The following is a 26,011-nucleotide window of genomic DNA, read 5'->3' on the forward strand; positions in this document are numbered from 1 at the left end:
TTCTGTAAGAGTAGGGCTTTTTATTTTTTTTTATTTTCAGGTAAGTGGCTGCTCATTCTTATTAAACATACAATAACGAAGAGGATCTTTACATTCGTTCAAAGGCTGCATTGGAAGTCAACTACATTTTAATCCACGTGGAAGAAGGATGGTCTGCTTTCTTTGACCAATTTTATTCCCGGACAGAAGCAGCATAAAGTGTTTGGACGTTAATCAAAGAGCACCTTTTTGAAATTGTGTTTCAGTTATCCAGAAAAATGGAAACAGCACTTGTTGTTTTTTTGGGCAGGCGACATGGGAAGCTGAATACAGAAATGTGAAAGATAATAAAGGTGGTGACAAGTCAGACGCAGAGAGGAGAAAATTACAAAGTGCTATTAGCTCATAGGATGAAAAAAAAATCATTTATTAGAAAATGACTCATCTCTGCGTTGTTTTAGTGTTCATTGCAGTACATTTTAAATCTTTGAACATGTTAATCCGTAACCACAGTCAGCTTAAGGCGAGGATGACAAACATTGAAGATCACATTGAAGACACACAGGAAGATAAGTGGCTCAACATATTGTAAATATGATTAATAGTATGACAAAATCAAAACACAAAATGAATGTTTGCGGACATGACACAGACATCGTGACAAGACGAAAAAACGCTCTACACGAACAGAACCGGCCTGGTCAGTTCACACGCAAGAAATAGCAACAGCAGGCAAGTTATTTACAATTTGCACTGGGCTTGACTTTCATAATCCAGGTCTAATTCTGCTCAGCCATCTTTGTTTTTTTAGATAATTTACACAAGGACAAAAGCATAAGCACATAAATGGGGGGGGGGGGGGGGGGGGCATTCAGGCTGCACACTAGAGCGGCTTCAGAGTCACTTTCAGCACAACAGATTGTGTCGCTATCTGCCAGCCGGTGAGGGCTAACAGACAACAGGCCAGACGACTAAAGGGATTTAGCAAAAAAAAAAAAAAGTGTTATCAGAAGTGGGGTCAAAGGTGAGTTTTAAAGGTTTGCTTGTTTTCTTCCTCTCCTTCCCCCCGCCCCCCCACTTGACTCCCTCATTTCTGTCCTGGTGGTCTTTTAAAGGGGCTGTTGGAACGTCAGCGTCTGGCTGGAGAAGAGCTGCGGCTTCCCTGTGGAAAATAGAAGACATGCTTGATGAGGAATCTGGACGCCACTCGTGGCGTCTGCTACCAGCTGTCACCGTGACGACTTTGGGACAGCGGAGCAGCCGCAAAGACAAAAAATATGATGTTTGGAGGCATGAAGTTGGAGGTTTTGTTATGAGGAAGACTTTTTTTGTAAAGTATCCATCCATCTATCCGTAGCTTATCCAAGGTCGGGTCGTGGAGGTAGCAGCCTAACATGCTAGGTTAATAGGCCACTCCAAATTGTCCATAGGTATGAATGTGAGTGTGAATGGTTGTTTGTCTATATGTGCCCTGTGATTGGCTGGCCACCAGTCCAGGGTGTACCCCGCCTCTTGCCCAAAGACAGCTGGGATAGGCTCCAGCACTCCCGCAACCCTTGTGAGGAAAAAGCGGTAGAAAATGAATGAATGAATGAAATAAAATAAAATAAAATAAAATAAAATAAAATAAAATAAAATAAAATAAAATAAAATAAAATAAAATAAAATAAAATAAAATAAAATAAAATAAAATAAAATAAAATAAAATAAAATAAAATAAATGCATCTTGGCCGCTTGTACTCCCCAAAAGTTTCTCATACTCCATATGAATCATCATTATCACTGCTATTTATTCAACAACAGAAACATCTTTGACCTCGTTGCCTTGAGAAAGAGCCTGCCAAAGGTATTTCCTTTCAAATATTTCATGATTCATAAAGACAATTATCAAGTCTCACAGGCGGCGTCTTGGAATATTATTTTCCCACCGTTTTCTTCCCTTTTTCCCCATCCAGACTTAAAAGAGCGGGAGACTAGAGGATTGTGTTTGTGAGGATTATGCAAATGGTTTGCTTGTGGAGATAATCCATATTTTGATTCATATGAATAAAGGTATTGAGAGTAGGCTGTTGTAACTAATTCTTTGTTTGAAAAGGAAAACAAAGACAGATGTCAGATATATAAATGGAAAGAATAAAATGAATTGAAATGGCAATTAAAAGTTATTCTAGTCTCATTTGGACAATGAAGTCTGCTCACATACTCACACTAGATTGATAGTGTGATGTTAGCGAGTCAATGTTAATTAGACACATCGCAGGAGTTTGTCGTATCGTCTTGTATCATAGCAACAACGGTTTAGCATCTACAGATAAGCAACCCCCGAGGAAATTTAATTCCACTTTTAGCAAGCACTAAACTAATGAAGGTACACTGATTGACGAGCTCATTAACATTTGACATTGGAAAACTAAGTGTGAAAGTCGCTAGCCTTCTCTTGAAAAGTATCAACAATGAACAACATGTGGAATGACGGGAAAACCAAGCTGTGAATTATTATTATAGTTATCTTCTTAATGAGCAACTCGTTAAACATAAAAAAAAAGTCGAAAAGAATGCCTCACGGCCGTGAACTTCACCGCACGTCACTGTTACGTGATCTACCATAATGATATTCTAGTCCATGCAGGCAGTCAGCTATGATCTCCCTCATGGGGAGTGGATTCAGCATTTCCAGCAGGATTAGATCAGCACTTGCATGAAGCTTGCATAGCATGCATGAGGATCAATTGTGCCTTGAAGCTGCTGTGGACTTAAGGAAATGAGGATGTTTTCCGAGCGTACTGACTTTGGACACAAGCGAGTTAGTTACTCACTCTTCTGTTGTTATCATCACTGAGGTGGAAACAAAAGACAGGACCACGATCAATCTTACAGGCCGTTTCAGACACCAGGAAATAGAATGCAGATAATGAAAGTGTCCGTGTTTACCATTTTGAAGATCCTAGTCAGGGTGCCTTTGCCGTCGCCTCCACTGGACTTCTTGGCTCTAGCCGACTGTGACTTCTGGTCACCCTGAAGAAGAAGAAGAAGAATAGGATTCAGTTGCTCTCCATGGCATGTGTTGACCTCTGCATAACTTCATTCCCATTGGACGCAAACGGCAAACACAGACAAGGCAATCGCAGGAGGTCATCACTCAATATAACAGTCTGACTCACGATATCAACTTACAAAGGACTCTAAATTCATCACACAACAACTTAACACTCGAGAAACAGCAAAGAAATATACAATACAAGTACCAATACGAGTAAAAACAACAACAACAACAATTTTAACATTTTCCAACACGGCATTTCAATGCAAAAATGTTAGGTTTAATCAAAATAATAGGTAAGTCAAAATATTATGGGAATGGTGTCATCATATTACAAGAAGAAAATTCATAAGTAAGTTAAAATATTTGGAAAATGGATGAGAAAAAGGAGTAAAAGAAAAGAATATGCTTTTCCACCTACATAAGATCACAAAGCTGAAGCTTGATATATATATATATATATATATATATATATATATATATATATATATATATATATATATATATATATATATATATACAGTGACTTCTTAGCATGTCTACATGTGTTGCTTTACTAAATATCAAAGTGTCCCTTGTGTCCTTTCATTTTTCAGTAATAAGGCCTTCAGTGGAAAGAGTTTGGCTTGAAAACAATTTATATTCCTGTGATAATAGATATGCTGACCGCTTGCTGACACCTACAACACAAATACAAAAGAAAAAACAATACTAATCAGTTCATGTGGAGTCTGTTCTCTGTTGTCTTGACAGCCTTTTGTGCTCATTTCCTTCTTTGAAACAGATGCAATTAAGCAGCTGTTATTCTTTTGGTAATGTTTCATTTCAAAACAGTTTTTCGCGTAAATACAACACAGCGTGAGGTGAACAGTTTTCATACACAGAGGCGACTAAGTGCTTATACTAATGATGAAAATGTAAATGATGGCCACTGTTTCTTATTTATTGCCATTTAATGGCTTTGGCAGCTTTTGAAACGCACACATAATGGACTTTTACTTTTACCCTATACTGCTAATATATACTACTACATAGTATCTGGGGATTGCTATGATATGTTATAATATTAACAGCATTATAGCCCTTAATTCATTTATGATGTAATCATTTGACTGCAATAGGAAAGGTACAATATCCATTAAAATGTACATTCTATGTCCTACACATCAAATGCATACAACCACACGTGCATGAGTTCATGTGTCAGCAAAGAAAGCAAGTGCACGTGATGAAAAAACAGATTAGGTCGCAGGTTTACACACAGTCATCATGGGAATCAGTGAAAATCATCAATGTTGGACCTGTTGTGATTCATTTGAACTGGTGTTTTTTTCTAGGGTGGAATGATTATACAAAGTATCTTCAATGATTTTTAAAAACAATAATTGGGTGCACACAATTTATTATGAATTTTATGTAATTTACTAAGGTCAAAATTATACATTTCAGATTAAATTAGGGTTGTAAATTGTATTGTGATTAATCACATGTTCAACTAATTAATCATGATTAATCAACATTTGTAACTATGTAACTGTAATACCAAAGACATTTATATATGTGAACACCCGATCCCAACGACATATTTAGTGTTCCCTCCCTCTATCGCAGCTCACCTTTCGCTAGCTTGCTCACATGCTAGCTTGCTTACATGCTAGCTTGCTTACATGCTAGCTTGCTTACATGCTAGCTTGCTTACATGCTAGCTTGCTTACATGCTAGCTTGCTTACATGCTAGCTTGTAAATGAGTTTCCGTTGGAAGGAAGAATACATCAACAGGAGGAGGACGGCAGCAAGATATATTAACCAGGATACAAAAACAATACAGTACAGCGGAATGTAGGCAGGATGAAAATTCAAACAAAGGTTGGAACTTTTTTGAGAGTGTTTAAACAAGAAAGAAATGTGCGAAAATGCTATTGTCTGAGAAAAGTATATAAAGTGAGGTGTTTTACAGCCTTCATACACATATATTAATTGTAAAAAATGATGTGGGCTACTTCGTGGATTTCTTATTTCACCTATCCCCTGCAATAAATGAAGGAACACTGTGTATGTCTACAATCATGTATTTGTAGTGTTTATGTATAGCTGCTTAGAAGTTTGTGCTGTCACAAAAGCAAAACATATTTGTGTCAAAATGAAAGTCATGTTTGATTAAAGGCAGAAGTAGAATCTTTCTTTTGGTAGGTTCCACGTTTATATAAACCACAGAACACAATATTCTATGTGCGTTGAAAAATCCGTCTAAATCGTCTAAATTGTCAGGTGCTGAAAAGACCTTTATATTGCCGACCCTGGGAAAAATTAATTTATCTTTTAATCATTAATGATGACGATCTTATAATCATTCCACCCTGGAAAAATGATTGAATATGAACACGACATGCATCCATCAGGAGGTATGCAAACAGAACCGTTTATAAGACTGCAAAGCTCCACAATGTGAAAAAATATTTTAAAATGGGCAGAAAGCGAGTGAGTGAGAAGAGCTGAGGTGGTCGATGGAGACTAAATGGAAAAAAGCGCCACAGCATCACGTATCATCTGCCCTGCTCGGTTAATGAGCCATGATACCGCTGTGTTTTTTGGACACCTACCAGACCTATCTTGGCTGCTAGTCCTCTCCACTGGACATGCAGAAACATAAGAGACAGGGACAGGAAGTAAAAGGGACATAGGGATAGTTAAAAAGGCCGGTTGCCAAGGGTGGGAAGTAGTCACTGGGTCATGGACGGGTAGAGATAAATAAGACAAAACGACAAGAGAAGGGATGGACGAAGATGCTCACATTGTAAAGGATACATTTAGCAAAAGACCCAAGAGAGAAGAGGGAAAAGTTCTACTCTAGTTCTAAACCTTACATGTCATTCATCATGTGTGTCATATAGACTCACCCTTGACTTTGGGGGGGCAGGGGACACCTGAGAAGAATTAAAGGGAAGATAATAAAGTGTTCAAACAGAGTTAGTGAGACGACAGACACAGAAGCAGAGGTGCAAACTGGCAACAAAGAAGACTCTCCTCAAGGTTGTTCATGCAAGACCATCAGAGTCACTCACGATCGTACGGAAGAAGTGGACCACGGCGTTCTCTGGCCCTCGCTTACGAGGGGATGTTGCAGAAGCTTTCTGAGGGGTGGGAGAGAGAGCGCCACGGAAAGACCCCTGAGGAGAAACATAAAAACATAAAAAATATATATACTGTAGATGTGGTGTTGAAATACACTGAATGGCCCTGGCTTGATTAATGAGTTACACATCCCAAAACCCCCAAAAAGTGAATGTATCATCAGTCACAGACTCAGAGATGGCGTAGGATTAAAATTGCTTGTCTTCCTACTCCTTTTCAGATATATGGAATTGTGCAAATGTCATCATATACTATATATACGCCCACACGGGACATATATTCAATTAGCATTCAAGTGGTTTCAAGCCTCCACCGGTAATGTTTTTGCCCTATTACAGAGATTTTCTTAGAATGGAATTGTATGGCTGTTTTCTTGCAAGTATGGAATCAAAGGAAGTGTACAGAACAATCTTCAATGTGCCTTAGCCTTGGTTGACGTACGGACAAGAAGAAAATGGAGTAATGATTAAATCCTGCACTAGCATCCCAGTCTTGTGGGTCCTTTGATGCATATGCACCTTCTTTTTTCATGCAAATATCTTATAAAGGCTGCTTTTTATACAAAAGAGGAAATCCAAAGCATCTTCTGAAAGTAAGTCGTGATAGCAGGAGGAAAAGGATGCGTTCAAATTTCAGGTTTCTTGAGCAGAGATTAGTGCATTCTTAATAAATAATTATTTTTATTCAATTGTTTGTCATGAAATATTATAATTTTTAAATAATTTATATTCGGGTGGGTGGCTGGATCAGATGTTTGCGGGGGTTATGAACCCTGTTTCCCCCATGTAAATTACACACTTGCTCACAGGACACTAGCTAGCTTGCTAACTCAGATCACACACCATCACCTTACTACGGCTAATACGGGTATTTACCTCTTTTTTGTCAGGATTTTGTCAGTTTTTATTAGCTGTAGGTGTCGACCAACAATGAAACATTGTTGTCTGTCCGCCTTTTAGTGCTCTTCTTACGTTTCTGCGGTTCTGCTATCACCGTAAATGTCAACCATATAGAAAATAGCGAACATTAGGAGGAGAAACCGGGTTGGGTAATACCAAGTGTTCAGTGGTGGGAGGGGGGTTACATTACCGGATGATTAAACATGATATTGTTTTGCTGCCAAATGATACAACTAAAGAAAATCAACAAGATGTTAATGCAAGATAATGTATATATTTTTTTATAAAATCGGAATGATTTGATTATATTTGGGGCATTATATTGGCTGGATCTGATTATTGCGGGAGTCATTATCCCCCTACCCCTCCTTGCATATTAAGCGCTTGGTGTATAGTTTAAATCACACGCCTCTAATTGTATGCAGATTTGTGCATCGGTTTCCACACATTTCTGTGTGGAATTTACATTTTCTCACCATTTCTCTCCAGGTGCTGCAGTTTCCTACCACAGCCCCAAAATGGAACATGGGGTGTCTAAATTGCCTATAATTGTGAATGTGAGTGCGAATACTTGATTAACTGGTGACCACTCAAAGTCAAGTACAAGTGGCATGTAAAATGGACTGACTGATATTTAAAACTGACCATCAAGCATGGCATATACAGTATATTTTATTATTCTGACATATTTAGTATTCAGGTTAGAGGTCATGCTGCGTCTTGTAGTACAGAGGAAAGGGCAGGCTAATGATCACAAGTCACTCCTGTGAAGTGAGAGGTCACCACAATGTCAAACTTTGTCATAAATTATTCATATGAATGAATCCTGCATTGAGAGTAACACATCCTCAATGCAGAGTTTAGGGAGACCAAGTACAGTATGATCCACTCACTTCTGTCACTTTGCCTCAAAGTGGTCTGCAAGTTGAAGGATGTGCTTTGTGCTTCAGAACCAAGGGCACTATTCTAATTTAGCAGACTATTATTGTTGTTTTGTAGTAACTGGATGTTAAGAAAGAAGCATGTTTTCTGATTTAAAAATATATATCTATTTTAAGGATACAGATGCTCTCACACTGTATATTAACAAGACAAGAAGGTTTTATTGAGTGGTTCAGATATTAACTGTAACTGCATCCTGTAAAATGACTTACAGTGGAAGTCATTATTAATGTGCTGTTTGCAAAATATGCACACAATTTCAATTTCCAGGAAGTGGTGTCCAAATCATCACAACTCTTATCACTGACATATTTCGGTGAGTGCAAGGTTTTATTTGCCACCAGTTGTCGTTTAACATGTGTAATGTGTGTGTTGCGCAACTCTGATTGTGCTATGTGAGTGTGTGTCAAGAAGGGCTTCCATGAGAAGCTATTAGACATAAAATGCACTGAGCTATTAGAGCGATTGTAGGTGCAATTCTGTCATATCTATCACACCAAAGCCATTTCGTTTTGCCCATTATTCAAACCAGCATCATTATTAAGTGGTTCAGATATTAACTGTAACTGCATCCTGTAAAATGATTTACAGTGGAAGTCATTATTAATGTGCTGTTTGCAAAATACGCACACAATTTCAATTTCCAAGTCCAGGAAGTGGTGTCCAAATCATCACAACTGTTATACATATTTCGGTGAGTGCAAGGTTTTATTTGCCACCAGTTGTCGTTTAACATGTGTAATGTGTGTGTTGCGCAACTCTGATTGTGCTATGTGAGTGTGTGTCAAGAAGGGCTTCCATGAGAAGCTATTAGACATAAAATGCACTGAGCTATTAGAGCGAATGTAGGTGCAATTCTGTCATATCTAACACATCTAATGCATCTCGTTTTGCACATTGTTCAAACCAGCACCAATATCGCAAGAGTTGTGTTAAAACATGGATGTTAGACAAATAACAAAGCAAAGCAAAAAAAATAAAGAGAGCCGAGGGGGTTGTTAAAGAGCTTTAATCAAACATGAATCCAAAAGCTGAGAACAGGATCAGATCAGGAACAGCTCACTGGTCACAAGAGTTCACAGCAAACAAATACAAGTATCCACAGTTAAGTTGACACTCTGAGGTCAAAGACGTGAACCTGAGGCGAGAGACTGATGCGAGGGAGGAAGAGACCCCCTCCATCCAAGACACTAGGGTTCGAGTACAGTCTCATTTTGGTCTGAATGTGAGCTGATACATAATCACACCACTCCTCAACAGTACCGATTCTGCCAGCCATTAAACATCAATCTTATGAAAGGATGCTTCGCTGAGGCCATCCTTGTCATTTGTATGATGAAAGCTGTTTTAGCAGTAAAATGCAGGCGATGCTTACTTTTCCATCAGAAAAGCGCAAATACCCTTTTTATACGGCTGTAATTGCATGTTCCTTTAGTAAGAGATTGCAGGTATGGAGATATGTGCAATTACTCTGCACAGGATGGTTATTTCAGCAAAAAGCATCTTTTCCTCATGCTGAATTCTTTATGGAAATTCCTGCGGTAGAAAGAGCTGGTTTTTCACTCGAGGCAACAGAGGTGGGGCAACTGCATGTTTTAGTTACGCGAGATGTGAACACTAATTATTCAAAGGCAAACCACTGGTGAGAACACGTATTTTTATTCTAACGGATTACATGTAATACATGATGAGAAAATTAAACAATACCGCAGCTAGATAGGATGTAGGCTGGCTGTTTGTTGTGTTTACATTTCCCCAGCCACTTGAAGAATGAATGGTTTGTAAAGTTCTCCTGATTATTCCCAGTACACCCACTCCTGATTGACATAAGGTGCAGAGAAAATGCATATTGTCACACTTATTGATTTCCCGACTTGTATTTTTCCTCAGCACTGTGGTGCTCTGCAGGGACAATGAATCCAAGACAATGCTTTTGTCTATTGGAAAAATTGGTACAAGAGCTTTTCGTTGCAGCTGTCGTGTCTCGTTAAGAACAACACAATCCCAAACCACACGGTGAAATGTGCAGCAGAGAACATTGGCTTCCTCTTTTGGATAAATGTGCAAGAAGCTTGCTTTGGGGATCTAGCTTAAATGTCACAGCTCTGCCAGGATAAGCAACATTGAACTTGCACATCAGAGTGTGTGACTGTGAGCACAGTCTGAAGACAAAGATTGGACCTTGATGAACTCTTAATGGTTGGTGAGACATTGGTCCAATCAGGTACTAATAAATTGTTGGGATCCTTACAACACAGGACTGCAAAGTCATTAGGAAGCCTGGCTGGATGAAATGCTGAATAACAATATAGTTAGCAAAGGATTTAAATGGAAATATTCTAAATGTCACCCAAGTGTAGACTTTCAGCTTTAAAAGGCTTAATAAAAAGATAAATTTACCATTTTATGCAAAGTACTACAATTTGAAAATTGACATATTTTCTCATCTGGTCAGATTTCGGTAATGAGAAACATAGTTCCGGTTAGTTATTGGGGTTACTTAAGTATTTTGGCTTCTTAAAACAATATGTGTTCAAAAGAGTAATGCATTTGCATGACAAAAATACCGAAAAAAATCTGTCTCTTTGTTTATTAATGCATAATATCGGCAGTCCATTGTTTATGTATGTGGTACACAATGGATGAAGAGGCGAGGGATGCAGCCATTTTCATTTTTCCGGGGAGGCATTTTTGCAAAATCTTTCAAACGCACCTTGTTTTGAGAAGCCAAACTCTTTACTCAAGTAACACCAATAACTAACCGGAACTATGTTTCTCATCACTGTAATTCGACTAAAACTGGGCTCATGGGACCAAGTGTGGGGTAAGTCACCGTTGACGGACTACACGACTGATGGGGAGTCATGTCAAAATATCTGAACTTAAGATACCATATTTTCCAGACAGTAAGTCTCACTTTTTATAGTTTGGCTGGCACTGCGACTTGAACTTAAATACATGTATTAGGCATTAAGAAGACGATTCAAATTGTAAATGTAGTAGTCTACATTGGTCACTAGGTGCCAGTAATTGGTTGGTGAAACAAGTGCCAGACTTGATCACCGCAACAACAGGGTTTCATTGCAAGATTAAATTATCTCACAATAACACAACAACATAATAAAAACAACACAGGCTTGCAGCCATAGCCCTTGACAAGCTCAAATTATTATTATGTCTTGTCTAGAAGGTTCTAATAATGTTAATAACATATTCAGAAGGTCATAAACAGGTTTTCTATACGTAAGCTACCAAAATATTCCACTTACAAAAAAGGAATCTACTTCACAGAAATTCCTTTGTCAAAGTTAGACCTGGAACCTATTAACCGTGATAGTATGTATATAGTTTGCCATGTCAGTAAATATAATTTATCATGAACTAAGAGTGAACATTATCATCGGGAGCCGCAAGAGGACGCACTAGGCTAGCAGCATCGAGCATGAAGAATTCAATTAGATTGGGAGCTTGGTGAACTTGCTTACTGGTAGCTTGCTTGTTGGACTTGCGAATTGTTGATTTACATTTCACCCTCCCAAGTATGTTCTTTATATTATTGTGTAGCTGAATAATAAATAATTGCAACTTATTGTCCAGTGCGACTTATATATGTTGATTTCCTCCTCATTACCTATTTTTTGACTGATGCACCTCGTAATCTGGAGTGACTTATATTGAGGAAAATATGGTACTTAGGTATAAAATGGCTTTAATTCCTAGGGTGGTGGTATATCCATCAAAATAATTTTAAAAATGATGGTGTATAACAGCAAAAAAGACATAATTTTGGCGTTGTATTATCCAAAAAAAATAATAATTTTCTTTAATAATTAATTTTCAGCCCAAAAATTATTGTTGGACTGCAATAATACGCTCCTCACTTGGCAATCATAATAGTGCTTCTACTATAATACATTGCTTCTATTTATATCTCATATTAAATATATATTATTTAGCTTTGAAAGTCATCTATTGTAGATGTTGGGAATCAGCCCCAAGGCAGAGAAGACAAAGACAGAAAAAAATACAGATTTAAATCAATCAAACTAAATCAATTGGGAAGTCCCAAACCTGAAATATGTTGGTTCTTAAAAGGAAAACTGCACTTTTTTTGGACATTTTGTTCATCACCCACAATCCATGTGTGAAACATGAACACACACATTTCTCTCTTCTCTGCATTCTCATCAAACAAATAAAAAGAGGCAGCTCATTAATGCACGTAATGGGACACACCTATTCCGCCTACAAAAGACCGCAATTAAAAAAAAATCTCCAACATCCATTTATGGTTTTATATAAATGCTATAACATTCATGATAAGAGGAAATAGTTACAATATTCTGTCATACTTTAGTTATTTAAAGATTCCCCTAACTTCCTTCTTGGGCACATTGCTTTCACATAGCGTCATAGAAACAGACGCTACACCTGGTGATAACTTTTTCAAAACAAAAATAAATACACAGCAGCAGCTCCAAAATGTAGCTAACAAGGAAAAAGGTAGCTTTTGGTAGCGGCTGATGGTTCCTCGCTGGTTAGTAGCGAGCCAATGTGGTGCGGCGTGGTGTCACTACCCCAGTAATATAGTTCTTTGGCATAACGATGTAATAATAATAATAATAATAATAATAAAAACAGGAAATAACAACGTGTGTATTCATGCCTCACATAAAGATTGTGGATGATAAGCAAAATTCCCCCCAAAGTGCAGTTTACCTTTAAAACCAGTTCAACAGATGAACTGTTTAAACAAACAGATGCATTGCAATGACATGTGCAATATTAACTCAATTCAACCAAACTGAATCACACCAGTACCATTCAACAAAAACACAATATAGAAACATATCCATAAATGATTAAAAATCACGACCTCTTTGTAATAACAATAATAATAATAATAATAATAATAATAATACAGCAAATGCAAAATAACCCCCAGCCAAAAGCAGTATCTTTCAGATGATTTTCAATCCATTGAAAGGACCAAATATTATGAACCGAAATGTGAATTTTTTTTTGCACCAAACCATTTGAACATTGTTAAAGCGTGGGAAGTAAAAATTGGTTCTGGAAGAGAATGGGTAGAAAGAACAGATACTTGAACAGATAACTCTCCCTGCCTCCTCACCTTACTCTTCTTCTTCTTGTCCCCGCCAAAGAATTTCCCAATCTGATCCAGAACACCGGGGTTCTTCTTCCTGCGGCCCAGCCCAAAGGCGGCCTGTGCAGAGCTGCTTGCGGATGCCATGCTTGTGGTAGTCGTAGTCGGTGGTATATTGGTTAAAAATGGGGATGACGTCTCTCCTTGGAGCCAGAGAGCAAACAGCGGAGGATGGAAGCAAGCCTACAGAGGAGAGGGAGGGAGGAAAGGCTAGCCTAGTCTAGGTCCTGTTCGGGGCTCTCCGACCCGCACTCTGAAGCTGCTCCGTTGTGCTCCTGGATAGTCTGCAGCTCATCCGATTCGGAGGGTCGGTCTTTGAAGGTGTTGTCTTCCCGGCCCGGGGCATCTCGGGAGAAGAGGCGGACCAGGTGGGGGCGCGGTGTGGCAGCGTCAGGGTCAGCTGTGCTGGCGGGGGTCCAGAGAGAGTGGGGGCTCTCAGCGCCCGTGGAGTCAGTCACCGCTGGCTTCTCCGAGATGCAGCCATTGTTCTGTTTGGTATCTGTCTCACCCGTTCCTGCGCAGAAACAACAACAGGGTCATGTATGGGCTCGGGCCTGCATGGCACACAGCATAGTGCAGTCACACAATGAGATCCTTTGATGAGACACCACCCTTCCTGCTGCTATGTTAGAGGTCCTGAAAGCATCAGCATTTGAACTGGAATGAACCATCTCTGATCAACAAGACACCATGGGGAGGTGAGCAATTAAAGCCTTGTCAAAAAAATCTCTCATCCTGTCTACTCAACACATTTAAACAGATTGATCAACAATTTTGAAATTGGCCTTTTGTGTACATGGAAAAAGTTGTACATCTTTAAATTCACCTTATGCCAACCACTTGCACTGTATATTTAATTTCCCATTCGGTATTGGACAAACACAGTAAATAGTCGTACAAGTACAGTGATGTCTACAAAACTGGAAGAAAAACACATTAAATTGTGAATCGGATCAGAATAAAACACACAAACAATTTACTGTGGCATCATTGGAACCTCACATTGCCAACGTTATAATGCCACTGCTTGTCTGTCATACTCAGTAAACTCAGGAAGGCTGAAGAACAAACACAATGCTCCACGCTCCTTTGCACAGTTTGGCTGTGCTCTAATGATGGACATTCTAGTTAGTGTCACTAAATATCCTGTTCGTGGTCACATAGAATGGCAGAATGTATCCCAAATGAGGTACACACAGGGCTGACAAAAGCTTTTAGCACTCACATTTAAAGCGACAGGCAATCTGTAGTGTTCACTAAAAAGCTTTTTGGGGAGGAAAGTGTGATCGAAACCACAAAACTCCACACACAAAAGGCCCGAGCCAAGGGTCATTCTTTAAAAACATTTTTAAAATGTATTATTGGAAAGCCCGGGAGCTGGTGCTGATTACACAGTCCCATTACTGCGACATCTCCCATTTAGAGTGTTCATTGGATCATATCGTGCATCTATGTGTAAATATTAAAATTTCTCCTCAAGCATACAATAAAGGCTGTGCCTTCCAAATGTAGCTTTGCTAAGCATCTCCTACGACAGAGGACATCCAGTGCATTCCTGCCACCTGAACAATATACACACTGTAGTGGAGAGGAATGGTGTAGCGCTACACTCGACAATATGCATGCTAAAATTGGCGGAAACAATGGTCCTTTGTCAGTGCAGAATGGTTATTACAATGACACAAAGAGTCTTGTGTCACTAAAATAACTCCTATAAATATGGATTCTGGTGACACTTATCTGATTTGGGAGCAAAGAGCTACAAGGCTAGTGACACTGGCTGCTCCATTCTTGGAGGGTATTCATGCAGGATTATGTGATTAGGATTTGGGAATTCCTCAGCTTAGTCGTAATACAACAGGTTATGTGCATGCTGTCTCCGTTCTTAGATTTTTATCACAAAAATAGGACTTGTACTAAAAATGTTTCTTTTTTCCCAATGAGAAAAACATCAAGTTCTGGTCCATCACTTTATACAAGATGATAGATCAGTCTAGGGTGTGCCCAATGTGGTGTGCCCTTGGCTTAAATCAGATGGGATAGGCTCCAGCTCACCATCATAAGATGAATGCATGCACCAGCTACCACAAGTCAAAATCTCACCACATAAAGCATTGCCTTCCAACTTTTTGTCATGTGCCTTGTGAGAGTGCAGTCTTTATTAATATACCAAGTCTTTATTAATATACCAACCCATCCATTAGTCAGTTCTAACGCTAAACTTCACAAGTTTTCATGCAAAAAATGATCAACTTTTAGGTTCTAACATTTGAATTAATTGAAGAAACTAACAGTAGTTTATGTTTAAAGTGTGTACAATGTATTGCCGAGGTTCCGAGACCATAAACAGCCTCTCCGGTCAGGTCAAGTGGAATATTCAGTGAACAAAAGGAGAATGATCGACATCCAAATAGGTATGCAGAGAGTAGGCCCCAAATCTCATCAGTTTTCTTCCTCTTCCTCAATGTGATGGGATAGGAAGCCAAGCATCAGGGAGAACAACAAGGACTTCTGTGGGACTGAAAAACGGGAAGCATTCCTCTCCAGAACTGCAGTATGTGGCTTTAGATCAAAACCTCCTCCACAGCGGCAAAAAATCGCCCTCCTGCTGCATTCATGGTGGAACTAAAGCACCCACAATGCAAGATAAGGGATCTCACTGTCTCTGAAAACCCATACTGCATTCAGTACTTTAGACAGCCAGTGATAGGACTGCCAGCATGGGCGACATCATTGACTCTTGACCTTTCATGTGAATAGTGAATTCAGACAGTGAAGGGTGTGGGTTCAAGGTGAAACATGCACTTAATATTGATATAGCTGACTGATAGTCAGGTTAGAAATCTAGGGAAACAGAGTTGGAAAACATCTGCAGTACATCCAAAATGCTGCTGCTCGAGTCCTGACCAGAAAACAAGACCATATTAACCCAGTGCTCAGGTCTCTGCACTGACTTCCTGTTGCTCAGAGAATGGATTTTTAAAACAGCTCTGCTTGTGTCCAAGTCGTGTCATGGTCTTGACCCAAAGTACATATGAACCACCTTGGGTTCTGAGAACCTCAGGGAGTGGTCTCCTGCTGGTGCTAAGGGTCAGATCTACACGGTGAGGCTGTGTTTCAGTTAATATGGCTAGAACAGTTCCAGAAAATGTGAGACAGGCCCTATTTTGACGATGTTCAAATCCAGGCTGAAAACACTTCTACTTAGCTAAGTGACTAGAGCTGCAACAATTCATCAATGAAACAATGATTAATCTATTAGCTAATTAATCAACATAATTTGGTATTCCATTATTTGTTTTATTGTGTTTTATTGCATGCCGACCTGCCCTAGGAGCTAGTATGACCGGTTGTGACCTATACAGTACTTAAGATGTAAAAAAGAACCAATATGTGTCATTCATTCATTTTCTACTGCTTATCCTCACGAGGGTGCTGGAGCCTATCCCAGCTGAGAGGTGGGGTACACCCTGGACTGGTCGCCAGCCAATCACGGGGCACATATAGACAAAGTCGCAAATTAACCTAGCATGTTTTTGAAATATGGGAGTAAACCGGAGTACCCAGAGAAAACCCACGCAGAGATGGCCGAGGGTGGAATTGAACTCGCGTCTCCTAGCTGTGAGGCCTGCAATCACCACTTTCCGCCGTGCAGCCCAATATGTGACATGTTACTCTCAAATGTGGGAGACCGCTCATGAAGGTAATGATTTAGTGTGGTTACACAATATAATCCATTTCTTGAAACCATAGAAACTCCAATGTCTTTCTCTCATCAGATGATTCTGACATTTGTGTTTAATTACTGGGATGTAGTTGTAAAGGTTGTGCTTTCTTTGGTTCCGATCACTCTCTCTTCTGTTGAACTCTGAAAGCCAAAACCTAAACTGACATGCACACAGACACACAAACATGAGCACACTTGGGAATGATTGCGGTGCCAGATGGTCAAGACCTGATTACGTGGCCTCTGAACTTAGGGTCACATAGACACACATCATCTAACAGTGTGGGAGAGAGGCAACACAACACAACACAACACAACACAGAATGCATCTAGAGAGTGCGTGTTGCCACATAAAATGTAATCCGGAAAAGCTGCCAGCAGCGGGGGGATGCGGACATCCGCATAATCAGGGGTGCATTTGGGGCAAATGGAAGAAAAAAAACATCCCCATGCTGCTGCAATTTTCCATCAACCGAAGCCCATACTGTGGATCCAGTGAAAAATCTGACAGTGAGTGGAAGAGATCAGAAGCGAGAGAGCGAGGTTAGAAAAAAAAAAGAGTGAATGTGAACAATGGTGTCAAAGCAAAGGACACTGGTACAGTGATGCATGCTTCCCTATAACAATCAGCGTCTTTGACAGGGAAGGAGGAGCTACATGATGCCACTGCTTGGGCTTGTGTCAGTCTGTGTCTGACTCTACCATGGAGACAAATAACTGAACCACGACATGTTTGTGAGACAAATGTGCAACATGACTTCAACGTACTGTCCTATATACACTTTCAGCTGTGACAGGACGTTCTTTCTGTCATATTGTGATACATCCAAAAATATTGTGACATATGCCAAGGTCCATATCGCCCAACTCTAATATAGATACATATAAACGATAATTGAAAGGGATAAATAAAATCTACCGTCATGTTTCCACCGTTGATCATTATGGGTAGAACGACTACTACTGATCATCATAGACGGGCTAAGGAGTTTCCAATACAGTATCTCTCTATAGAAATCTTCTTTTAAATTATTACTTACTGTGTTTGCCAAGAAAAATTCTATCTCTTTAGCTGTCTTTTTTTCCCAGCTAAATGTTTTATAGAAAACAATAAATATGTTATAAATAGAAACAATGACAAATTAAGGCAGAGTGTGGGGGTGAAATGAAGAGCCTCTCCGTGGATACAGACAGCAACACCACCGACCTTTCATTCCAAAGTACTCCAGGATAATACATATTCACCACACCGAAATGTCATTTCAAAAGGAAGGATGCATTTTCATGACTAGTTAATGTGGCTTATTCATTGACTTCTCTACTGAATAATAATTATTATTATGAATATTATGAATAGTAATAATGAGAGAGGCTGGGAGGTTTGGTCGCAAACCTGCACCAAGCCTTACCCAATCACGTCAGTATTGTGCCTCACTCTTTCAGAGTCGGTGGACTCACATGGAAGCACCAAGTGGATAAAACAAGAGAAATGATGCAAACTAATCATCCTATTTAATCTCAAAAAAGCCTTTTGGGGGTGTGTTTCAGCATTAATGTCTGTGGTTGTCTATGAAATGGTCCAAAACATTTCCTGATGCTCGCTGATTAGTCCATGCTTTGTAACTAGGTTGCTCAACCAAGTCTGTGAAGGCCCTTTAGCTGGTCCAAATGCTGCTGCATGCATACAAACCAGAGCAAGGCAAAGTGATTATATTTCTCATGTACCAGCTTTGCTGCACTGAAGTGAATTTAAAAAAATCCTTCTCCTTACTTACAAAGCACTCTACACTACACTACATGTCCCAGAGCTTAGGTTTACATAAGGTGCCACATGATAACATGGACATGGGAATTGAGTCTATTTCTGATGAGTTGACCATTACAAATTAGACAATGTATTGTCTTTTCAAGCAAGACTGACGTCTCCATCCTTGTTATACAGTATTGCTATTTCCTTATTTGTCCTCATTTCTACCTGGTTTAATGGAGAAAAGGTGAGCCGCACTGAGTCAGCCTGGAACAGGCGGACAGACAGAGGGGGTCTGCTTCGTTGAGTGGATGCCTGCTGCAGGCTGGACCAGGTAATGGAGCCATAATGGGCTTTTATCAGCCACATAGCTCATGGCGATGTTTACCTTTCAGTGGTAAAGCAGCACAAACAGGAAGTTCAGCAAGAAGACATCCCCCAGACACTTAACAGTCTGGGGCGAGTCATGACGCCTGCTGATGACCGCTCCACCAATAGACAATCCAATAACGTTGGACTAATTCTAAGTCAAATATGAGTTAAAAGCCCAATATGAGTTAAAATTTATTTTTGCTTGCTTCTATATTGTCCTAATGGAACAAAATAGGTTCCACATTGGTGCACTCATTTTAGTAATACTCCCTCAAAGTAAGTCAAGTTACAAAGTGAGTAAGCAAATGGGGTATTTACGTCAGTTACACTGATCATGCTCGTACTAAGTGCAGTCAACTCAGTTTACATGGTGTCTGGGATAACGAGAAATGATACTGACCAAAAGGTTAAAGGTTGAATCATTACATCCCTGAAGCCGTAACACACCCAGCTCATTCAAAGGCAATACGCTTGTTTTACCAGAACATGAACAAAATGCTGGTATCCAAAACTCACCTTTTATATTTCACAGTGCATTTATTTCTAGTCTTTCAAGTTTCAAGCATGGCACAAACGCTCACATGTCACACATCAACGCAGACCTGCACACAATGAAAGTTCCTCCCGCACTAAAAGTGCTACATTGTGTCCACATGCTCCCAAATCCATATTGAGGCGGAACTCATCCCCAAATTTTGCCCATAATTGCAAGTACAGCAGGTTGGGACCACACCCTACCAAGTGTTCAGCCCCAAATGCTGCACCAATCTAAAGATTTTGGAAGCGCCACAGCCACAAGCTGTGCACCCTCCCATTCAGCTTCAAAAACATCCTAGCAGAATCCCTGCAGTAACCTAAATAATAATGCAGCATAGTATTGTATTGTAAGTATTGTTTGCTAGTATGGGCCATTTCAGTCTTTTCCATCCAGATCAATGCTAAAAACAAGTCAATCAGACAAACCCTCGCTTTAGCGTTAATATCCATGAAATCAACACGACAGATGTTGCCACTGCACACAGAGGCCTGATCACTAACGCAAGCCTCCACAATCTTTGGTTGGTCAGCATCCACATATTCAACCATACCAATACCAAGATATTGACCAGTCTTCAAAATCCCATAGCGAGCATCACCATGCTCCACTGACTGACTGCGTTCGTTTTATAATCAATCAATGCTTTATTAACTGGGGGACCTGATTTGACACAAATGGCACACAGCCGAGACAAATTGCCCAGATCTATACATACACAGTACGGTACAGTACTTATTTAGCACATACCCGTTGAGCTTTTTTTTTTCCACCGCAGATTGTGTTGTGAATAATGATTTTGTCAGCAATGGCAGTCTACAGTGTTGCACGCAGTGTCATTTTAGTAAGCTACTGGCTAAATCACTTCTATCTTTTCTATCTTTATTTTGTTGTACAGGTGGTCTTCTGTTCAAAACTATTTTCAAGACTTGAATGTTGCGACCGTCATTCAGAATAAATATCATATTGTATCGGCTACTCAGACGTGGTGAGGATGACAAGAAGGTGGTAGCTCAAAACATCAAAAACAAAGCAGGCGACTGTCGTCCACAACCACGCTTACCAACATCAGCAAACTTAACTGTCCACTCCGCACATAACCATCCTCCACCCACTCCCACATAGTCTCATGTCACATTTGTCGGAAATGACAAAACTATTTCACATAACTGCAAGGTGGCCACAGTATAATTGTACTTTTTAAAGGATCTGCAATAGCGACAGTGTTTTTGTTGTTGTAATTATACTTTCATTTAATTCTTGTATCTAGTATTCTATTTTTTATTAGTATTTGATGTCCTTCATGTGTTCTGTGAACAGCTTATGTCCCAGAGAAATTGAACTCGTTCATAACACCAGGACCACCTACACTGCATACACTAGCAGTGTATACACGACCAGATAAATATCCTTAATTTCATGAATATGTAGTGTTTCTCTGAGACACATGCAGTCAAAGCATAATGCTTTTTCTAGCTCTTCTCTTATTAAAAGGTACTGCATGTAAGTTGGAGACAGTGTGTATAATGTATGAAATTGATACAAATAGATTTCCCTCACACTGTGAGACGGCTGTTATCAACATCTTTCAGAGTTGATGAAGACAGCAGAAAAAAAATTATCACAAAACATTAAATTTTTTGTTTTAATATTAAACTACAATACCCTGCAAATAACCATATCTGGTGAAGAACATCTTGAAATGGGTCTGCACTGTAAAGTCCAATTTATATCTATTCCTGAATATCCTTTCGCCCTGTATTCTAGTCTCGGTACATCTATCACAAATGTTCATGTGTGCCTAATGTGTTGCACAACAAACTCTGCCCTCATCTGCTGGGTTGCAGCATTACAAAAGTCCTTTATTTTTACGAGCGGTTGGCTTCCACTGAAAAATGGCATTCCTAGATATTCAAAGTCACTGTCCTTCATGATTGAAACAGTATTAGTATTTGCATATGGTACACAATTACAATAGCTATTGCTATGCTCTATTTGATAGCAATATTTCCCAAGTATATTTTCTTATACTGAAACACTACCACTTACGACTTAAATGCTTGATTTGGCTTAACTATAACAGCATTGGGTTGATGCAAATGCAAACAAGTGTTGTTTAACCTCTTACCAAAGACTTCATCTTGTGTTTCAGGTTCTGTTGCTGTTGGACCCACTGGACTTGTCCCCTCTTTGGCGTCAGGTGGTGATGATAAGGCCTTAAACAGGGAATCAAAAACAGGTTGGGTAGGTGAGTTGCTATGGCAACAGTGCAGAGTCAGCTCGACTGTTAGAAAAAGTGACACCCATTCATTTGTTCAGCATAATAGAGAAACCTTAACTATACTGTATAACGTCCTTGTGTTGGGATGCAACAGGTTGACCTTGACACAAGTACATGTACAAGTAGATGCAAAGTAATGCTGAAATATTGCATACAACCTGGATTATTATTATTATTATTTTCAAGATTTTCCGACATAAATCCCTGGTTGTTTGGATCAGCAATTTCAGTTAAATATATCATATAGCAAACCAAAACAGTGATAGATGAGAAGTGAAATGAAGTTCCCCGAATTTAGATCGGATTGGCAAGGCTATAAAAAAATCAATACACAAAAAAAGTCTATGGAGACCTCCCTAATTGACAATTGCTGAACCAACTATTAGGATATGTTGTGCATTAAAAATGATATGATTACAGTAATTACTTCAATAACATCACACCCTGATTTTGAAGGCACGCAGAAGCACTGGGAGGGCAATTTTTTTTTACCATGGGCAGAGTGCAGTTGTGTGGCTTTCAGCATCATATCCCACCTTCCTACCTATTAAATAGAGCAGGGTTGACAGTACGTGGTGTGCTGGAAACATTAAAGCATCATCTGACCCTTGCACATGTCAAGACGAACAGGAGGGCAGTTCCATGATGATTATGCATGTCAATTACTCCTGCCATCTAAACTGACTCCTCTCCTCTTATCTTGTCATCTCTGAGCAAGGTAATGATGACAATTTGTACCTGTATATAGAAATACAGGCATAGAAATTGTAAAAAAAAACAATTCCCATATGAAAATGATGTAAATCTAATTAATCAATTCCAGAAAACTGTATAGAAAACAAGAGATTATAATTAGTTTTATCTATCAGCATACACACTGCGCTTCGGCAAGCCACTCTGACAGCAGTGCCAGGCTTCTTTAAAATCTTTACGTTTGGCCCATGTTCTTGTATTTGTTTAGGGTGCAGATATGCCACATCCAAGTGTATCATTGCAACATAGTGCGTTTATACGGGAATCTTAGTATTAGGTTTAGTTTTTTTTGCGCATGCATGCTTTCACACCCGACTCGAGTGATCAGAGTACTTCGTTCACTTTAATGAGTGACTCATAAAAACTAAAGTCATTAAAAGGAATCAGGTTTACCATCACTACTGTCTACAGTCAGTCCAAACTCCAAATAATAAAAGGCAATCCTCATACTGATATAGAAATGCTCAAACACAGAGACACGAGAGCGCCTCGAGGGACTTGTACCTTGTTGTCTGTCGGTGACTCCCTCTTTCCTAGACGCTGGCCCATGCTGTTGACAGAGGCTGCAGTGGGAAAATATGAATGATAAGTTAAAGACAGCAGTTCATAAACAGTAAATTGTGTCTGTCAGTTTCTCCTGATTTAAGCACTATCACCACAGTCATAATAAACAGTAGCAAGTGCAAGTGAATACTCCAATCATGGAAATGTAATTTTAAAAACCTCTTTGGTGACCATATCCATTCCTAATACAGTTTGATTAACATGTGATGTGGTGTAAAACACTGAATGTAAATGAGTAGTAGCTTCTTTGTCAACATCTTTGATTCTGATTAGGTTCTCTGTAGTAGATGATGCGCTAGTCTGTTTTAAATGGCAGTTTCTCTCTTCCGTGACTGGTTAGGATTTCTTTAAGGCACCGCTCTCTGTGAAGTTTGCATTATCTCCATGTGTGCATGGGTTTTTTTTTTCCCATGTACTCAAAGTCTCACAAAATAAACACAGTTAGGTCACTGACAGCCGCCGCTTCTGACTCTTCGATATGAGCAAGAAACGTTAAAAAGGACATCGGGCTTCAGCACAGGTTTGGTGGATAATCCAGCTGCACCCATGTTCACAAAACAGACCCATATCTGCAACTCCAACCACTTCTGCCTGAGGTTTGCCTCTTTAGGGCAACTTCAAGACAGACGTCAGTCACAGGAACTGTGTTAGCCTCACCATCAGTTTCATTCTGCAATGTTACACAATCAGAGCTGTGATCTTGCAAAAATTCAGACTAGCCAGAAAAGACTGTTGCATAATCTAGTGAGAAAAACAGAAAGGGCTGTAGATCAGCGGGGATGTGTGATAAAAGCCAACAATTAAAATTCTGCAGCAGTGCTTCTCAAACGAGCAAACACTTTTTCCTCTCCCTCACACAAAGTCCTGTAATTTAAGAAGCCATAGGGGAAGTGTTAAAAACATGCAACAGGAAAGACCTCTTTTCCCCAATTTAACTGCAAGTGTTACCCACTGTCGAATCTGTGTTGAAAGTTTCTTTTTGGATTAACTTTTTAGTACAAAATTAGAACGTGATGAGATTGCTCATTTGGAGAAAAGCTTTTCGACTATGATTCTGATTTGTTTCAATTATCAATAAGAACTTGCAAGAAGCGATTCAATTAAAAGTAATTCTTTGACTTGGCTACGTTGCGCATGAGCATGGAATCGTGCTATGCCATAGCCCACTTATTCCAATTGCACCAAAGGTGTGGAGTACTTAGTAGCAGGTCAGTGCCCTCACACTAGGCAAATCTGTCATGCCTGGCCTAGTGAGAGTACAACATAAGAGCAAACTGGGGGTGCAAACAAGATGCTGATGCTAACTTAAGGGTGCTCAATTACCACGAGGAAATCGGTTTAAAGTGTGGATGGATGATTTTCGAAAATGACGTCTCATCTCGCAGATCCATCTGCCTCCCAAGGCCGTACATTTGTTCCTTTCAGTGATTTGGCTTGTGAGGATGAAATAAATTGAACAGCATGCATCTTTTTATCAAGATTAGATGACATTTCATAGTGTATACAAAAGGGAGAATGGATTACCCAACAGTAAGTACAACATCGAGGACACCCGGGCATGAAAACATCATCACTGCGACCAACAAAGCTTGCTTGCACCTTTTGTCGCTGAGGATTATGCCATGTTCAATATTTTTCAGAACAAGATTAACAGCACACCTAACATGATTATTTGCCATTTTAGAGAAAAAGAGAATACACAAAACATGTTACCTTATGACAACAAGGTACAACAGGCACCTTTTTTATTATGTTTCCTTTAGTCTCCATCAATTATGTAACACAGTTTGTGTGTGCGTGTGTGTGAACTTTGGATGAAGGCCAAAGAGAGCAATGAAAAAGTACAGTAGTAGTCGCCTATCTGCCAGTGAAAGCTCAAAAGGATTTGAGTTCTAAAGTCAACATCTGTCCGCAAAGTGAGAGTATTTTCTAGCAATAAGCATGGCCTGGAATACAGAAAGCTCTCTATTGGCCTCTTTATGGGAGCATATGTTTAACCATTGCAGCTTGTCAATTTGCATTTAAATACTACTAATGACTGGATTTGTCAATGGCATGGAAAAATATAATGTGGACCGCAGCCACCATTATTTTTGTATATAGGGCAGATTTATGATGTGTCATGGAGGTTTCATTACTGACTCCATTTCTAGACTGCTATGGACATAACTCCGAGACAGTGTGCAAGGGAAAGGTGGAACACAAAAGAAATTTGGTGACGGGCTGATGAGTTCATTATACTAAATAATCTTGGGCATCTTTCAGTGTAGGCCGAGTGGTTAGCATGTTGGCCACACAGTCAGGAGATTGGGAAGATCTGGGTTCGAATCTCCGTTGGGCATCGTCCCTGCCACTGCTCCACCAGTTGGAGATGTCCCGGCATTAAAGGAGTGAATAACATCTGTAAAAGGTGACTTCCGGGTGACAACTGGCGGAAGTGTGACAGGCCTTCAGGTGGGCCCACTTGTGCCCTGTCATTTATCTTTTTGTTCAGGACACCCCTACTCAAAAGTTTCTACTATGTAAATTATACATGACAAAATGCAGTACTTCAGCACATCTCACAAAACTGCTTTATGCATCATGAGTTGTATCAAAGGTAATGGATTTCATTGATTTCAGCGTTTGTAGCTGTTAATTTTGACATTTATGTTACAGAATATTAATGTCCTTTTATTGTAAACTTACAAGAACAAGCAGAAAATTTGTATAGCACACATGCCTCTATGGGTTAAAAATGAAACTGTCAGATTATGCACTGTTAATTTAAGCATTATTTGCTTGGGCACCTCACATTTCTCCCAGTCCTCGTGTCTTATGCGTCAGGAATACATCTAATACAATTCAATGGGGACGTACAGTCAGATGGGG

General features: G+C 39.5%; 2 protein-coding genes across 5 annotated transcripts in view; both read right to left on the minus strand.

Annotated features, from left to right (window-relative positions):
* LOC131105068 (myelin basic protein-like) lies at positions 1-13,405 on the minus strand. Of its 4 annotated transcripts, XM_058052801.1 has the most exons (7): positions 13,129-13,405; positions 6,084-6,188; positions 5,919-5,945; positions 5,622-5,651; positions 2,912-2,995; positions 2,797-2,815; positions 1-1,141 (listed from the first exon to the last, which is right to left on the minus strand). In XM_058052801.1, exons 1-6 carry the CDS (start codon positions 13,246-13,248, stop codon positions 2,813-2,815), a joined length of 369 nt encoding a protein of 122 aa, XP_057908784.1. In that variant the 5' UTR covers positions 13,249-13,405; the 3' UTR covers positions 1-1,141; positions 2,797-2,812. The 4 variants fall into 4 exon arrangements, with proteins under 4 accessions (XP_057908784.1, XP_057908783.1, XP_057908786.1 ...); XM_058052800.1 differs by lacking the exon at positions 2,797-2,815; XM_058052803.1 differs by lacking the exon at positions 5,622-5,651 and having other exon boundaries at positions 13,129-13,271.
* The window catches only part of LOC131105067 (myelin basic protein-like), a 15,519-nt gene continuing 2,884 nt past the window's right edge, over positions 13,377-26,011 (minus strand). Inside the window, exons 2-4 of the mRNA XM_058052799.1 lie at positions 23,081-23,139; positions 21,671-21,758; positions 13,377-13,675 (exon numbers count right to left, since the gene is read on the minus strand). Of these exons, the coding sequence (XP_057908782.1) occupies positions 13,377-13,675; positions 21,671-21,758; positions 23,081-23,125 (432 nt within the window). The 5' untranslated portion in view covers positions 23,126-23,139. The remainder of the gene's footprint in view (positions 13,676-21,670; positions 21,759-23,080; positions 23,140-26,011) is intronic.

Source organism: Doryrhamphus excisus, chromosome 17 (genome assembly GCF_030265055.1).
Source record: "Doryrhamphus excisus isolate RoL2022-K1 chromosome 17, RoL_Dexc_1.0, whole genome shotgun sequence".
In the NCBI taxonomy this organism is placed as follows: Eukaryota; Metazoa; Chordata; class Actinopteri; order Syngnathiformes; family Syngnathidae; genus Doryrhamphus; species Doryrhamphus excisus.

Coding starts and splice junctions, on each gene's coding strand:
- LOC131105068 (XM_058052800.1), bottom strand. CDS start 13,248: ATGGCATCCGCAAGCAGCTCTGCACAGGCCGCCTTTGGGCTGGGCCGC. Junction 5,946..6,083: donor TCCACTTCTTCCGTACGATC/GTGAGTGACTCT, acceptor AATTCTTCTCAG/GTGTCCCCTGCCCCCCCAAA. Junction 2,996..5,621: donor TAGCAGCCAAGATAGGTCTG/GTAGGTGTCCAA, acceptor CTTCTTCTTCAG/GGTGACCAGAAGTCACAGTC.